Source organism: Merops nubicus, unplaced genomic scaffold, assembly GCF_000691845.1.
Source record: "Merops nubicus isolate BGI_N331 unplaced genomic scaffold, ASM69184v1 scaffold37250, whole genome shotgun sequence".
Taxonomy (NCBI): Eukaryota; Metazoa; Chordata; class Aves; order Coraciiformes; family Meropidae; genus Merops; species Merops nubicus.
Window position 1 is genome coordinate 1 of NW_008584247.1, and position 2,357 is coordinate 2,357.

At 46.2% G+C, this 2,357-nt stretch overlaps 1 protein-coding gene across 1 annotated transcript; it reads left to right on the forward strand.

The window, feature by feature from the left end:
- The first annotated feature begins 6 nt into the window (after nt 1-6).
- MED18 (mediator complex subunit 18) lies at nt 7-449 on the forward strand. The gene has a single exon (XM_008943508.1). The coding sequence runs from the start codon at nt 17-19 to the stop codon at nt 416-418; it is 402 nt and encodes a 133-aa protein (XP_008941756.1). The 5' UTR covers nt 7-16; the 3' UTR covers nt 419-449.
- The last annotated feature ends 1,908 nt before the right edge of the window (nt 450-2,357 follow it).

Genomic DNA, 2,357 nt, shown 5'->3' on the forward strand with positions numbered 1-2,357 from the left:
GCGGGCGCGGCGGTCCATGGACAAAAGCGGGATGCCCTGGCACCTACGCTACCTGGGCCAGCCCGAAATCGGCGACAAGAGCCGCCACGCACTGGTGCGCAACTGCGTCGACATCGCCACCTCGGACAACCTGACGGACTTCCTCGTGGAGATGGGTTTCCGCATGGACCACGAGTTCGTGGCCAAGGGGCACGTGTTCCGCAAAGGCATTATGAAGATCGTGGTGTACAAAATCTTCCGCATCCTGATGCCGGGGAACACGGAGAGCATCGAGCCGCTCTCCCTCTCCTACCTGGTGGAGCTCAGTGTGGTAGCACCCGCGGGGCAGGACGTCGTTTCTGATGACATGAGGAACTTTGCCGAGCAGCTGAAGCCGCTCGTGCACCTAGAAAAAATTGACCCCAAAAGGCTAATGTGACTAAAAAGCTGGGCAGTTAGGGCGTGGCTTCTGATAGCATGTTTTTTAAAATGCCTTCTGAGGGAGCGGGGAATAAAGGGTGACATACAAGGGGGTGTGGTCAGTTGCACTTCCCGAGTGGTTTTTCCTTCACTTGTGGACGTGAACAAAACCAGACACTGCTTTAAGTTAATGCAATTCAAAACAACAATAAATGCCAATATTGGTAGTTTTTCTTCTGTTGGGAGGATACCTGTTACAGAAGGTGCCCGTTAGAGAGCATATATTGCCTTACTTACTGGAATTCATCCTTCTGCGTACACACATCCAGGTACTGCCTTTTCTTTTTTTTCCCTTTCCTATAAAGCACCATTTAGGTATCCTCCCGAGTCATCAAAAATGTTTCTTCTAAGTAAGACATGAAGTTAATGTCCTTGAATGCAGGACGTGTTTGTTAACACAAACATAAACCCCAGAGCTAGGCAGTTAAAAAGAGCAAGCGTGTGCCTGTTTACAATAAAACAGTAAAGTAATAGTATAAGTAACAGGAGCTGATAGCACGCCAAGTGCCTCAGTGAAACTGCTTCTGATATAACCAAAGCTAGAAATGGAAAACAATTTAGTGTTATCACAACTGCAGGAGGTTTTAAGATCTTTTAATACATTCTGTCTTTTTCCCTGAAGTTTGTTCTGGCTATCTTATTAGTTCAACACACAGAGCTGCGGGTTACATGTGATTTTTGTTACTGGACTTCTCACGTCTGGCAGAAATATTGAAAATAGACACATTAAACAATTAGGAGCATCCTAGAGCAGTGAACTGAGCCGGTGATGGTTTTTTTTAGCACCTCTCTAGATAGCAAGATGCTTAGTTACCCTCCCTATATTCCAATGATATTTGAATTAGGTTTGAGAGTTTTCAAATACAGTTCACACAAAAAAAAAAGGTTGGGAAAAACAACAAAGATGAAGAATCTTATTTAAACAGAAGACAACTGTTCTACCTGTTGCAAAAATGTGTTGCCAAAGACCACTCCCACAAAACACTCCAAAAATAACCCTTTTAGGTTAACAGCTACTTTTCAACACTGGGGTTTAGACGAGGTGAGTACAAGAATTGGATTAGTGCTCACTGAGTGCAGTATCTCAAGTGTTCCACTCGTGCGGGCTCTCCTTGGGAGTTGTGGGGACAAAATGAGCTGGAGAACACCACTCTGTGGAATACAGAACAGTTATTTCCAACAGGGTATAAGCCATGAGGTGACCTGTGCAACTGCTCCTTACCTAGACCTTGAATATTTTCTGGAGGATAGGGACACACCTACAAATCTTTTGTTCATACTCGGGCATGACTCACCCTCATCAGACAGCCCTCCCCGGGGCTCCTGAGCCTGGAATTCTTTAGGATACTGTTGGAGGGCATCACTTCCCGGGATGAGGGGTAGGTTCCAGCACCTGGACTGCCCAAGAGCTGAGCTGCAGGGTGAGGTTGCCCCACGATTCCATGGCAGTCACAGCCTGGTGGGTGGGAATCCTCAGGGCTGTTGTCACATCCTGCCATTGCAATGCTGCTGAGGAACTGCTTGCTGCAGGCTTCCATGATCCATGGCTTGCCTCTCATGACACGGAATTTTAGGAAGAAATCCAATGGATCATGAAAGTTTAGTATTGTGTGCCAGCTTTTCAAAGGGTAGGTACTCATGAGGGAAAGGCATGCAGAAATCAACTATGCAGGTCCCTCACATTCTGTCTGGAAGGAACTCACTTAGTTTACCTTCCAGATTTCCCACGTGGGACGGCAAACAAATCAAAGTGTGCTGATGTTAGTGTAATGGTGATAGAAAGGAAAATCCCACATGAAATTTTGGGCAGACCAGCCCAAGCAAAAGGAGACTGCATGGGAAGCTCCCAGTTGAAGTTTTCACACTTTAGATGACAATAGGTCTGACTATTGCTTGGT

Excerpts from the sequence above, each read along its gene's own strand:
- MED18 (XM_008943508.1), top strand. The coding sequence starts at position 17 with ATGGACAAAAGCGGGATGCCCTGGCACCTACGCTACCTGGGCCAGCCC.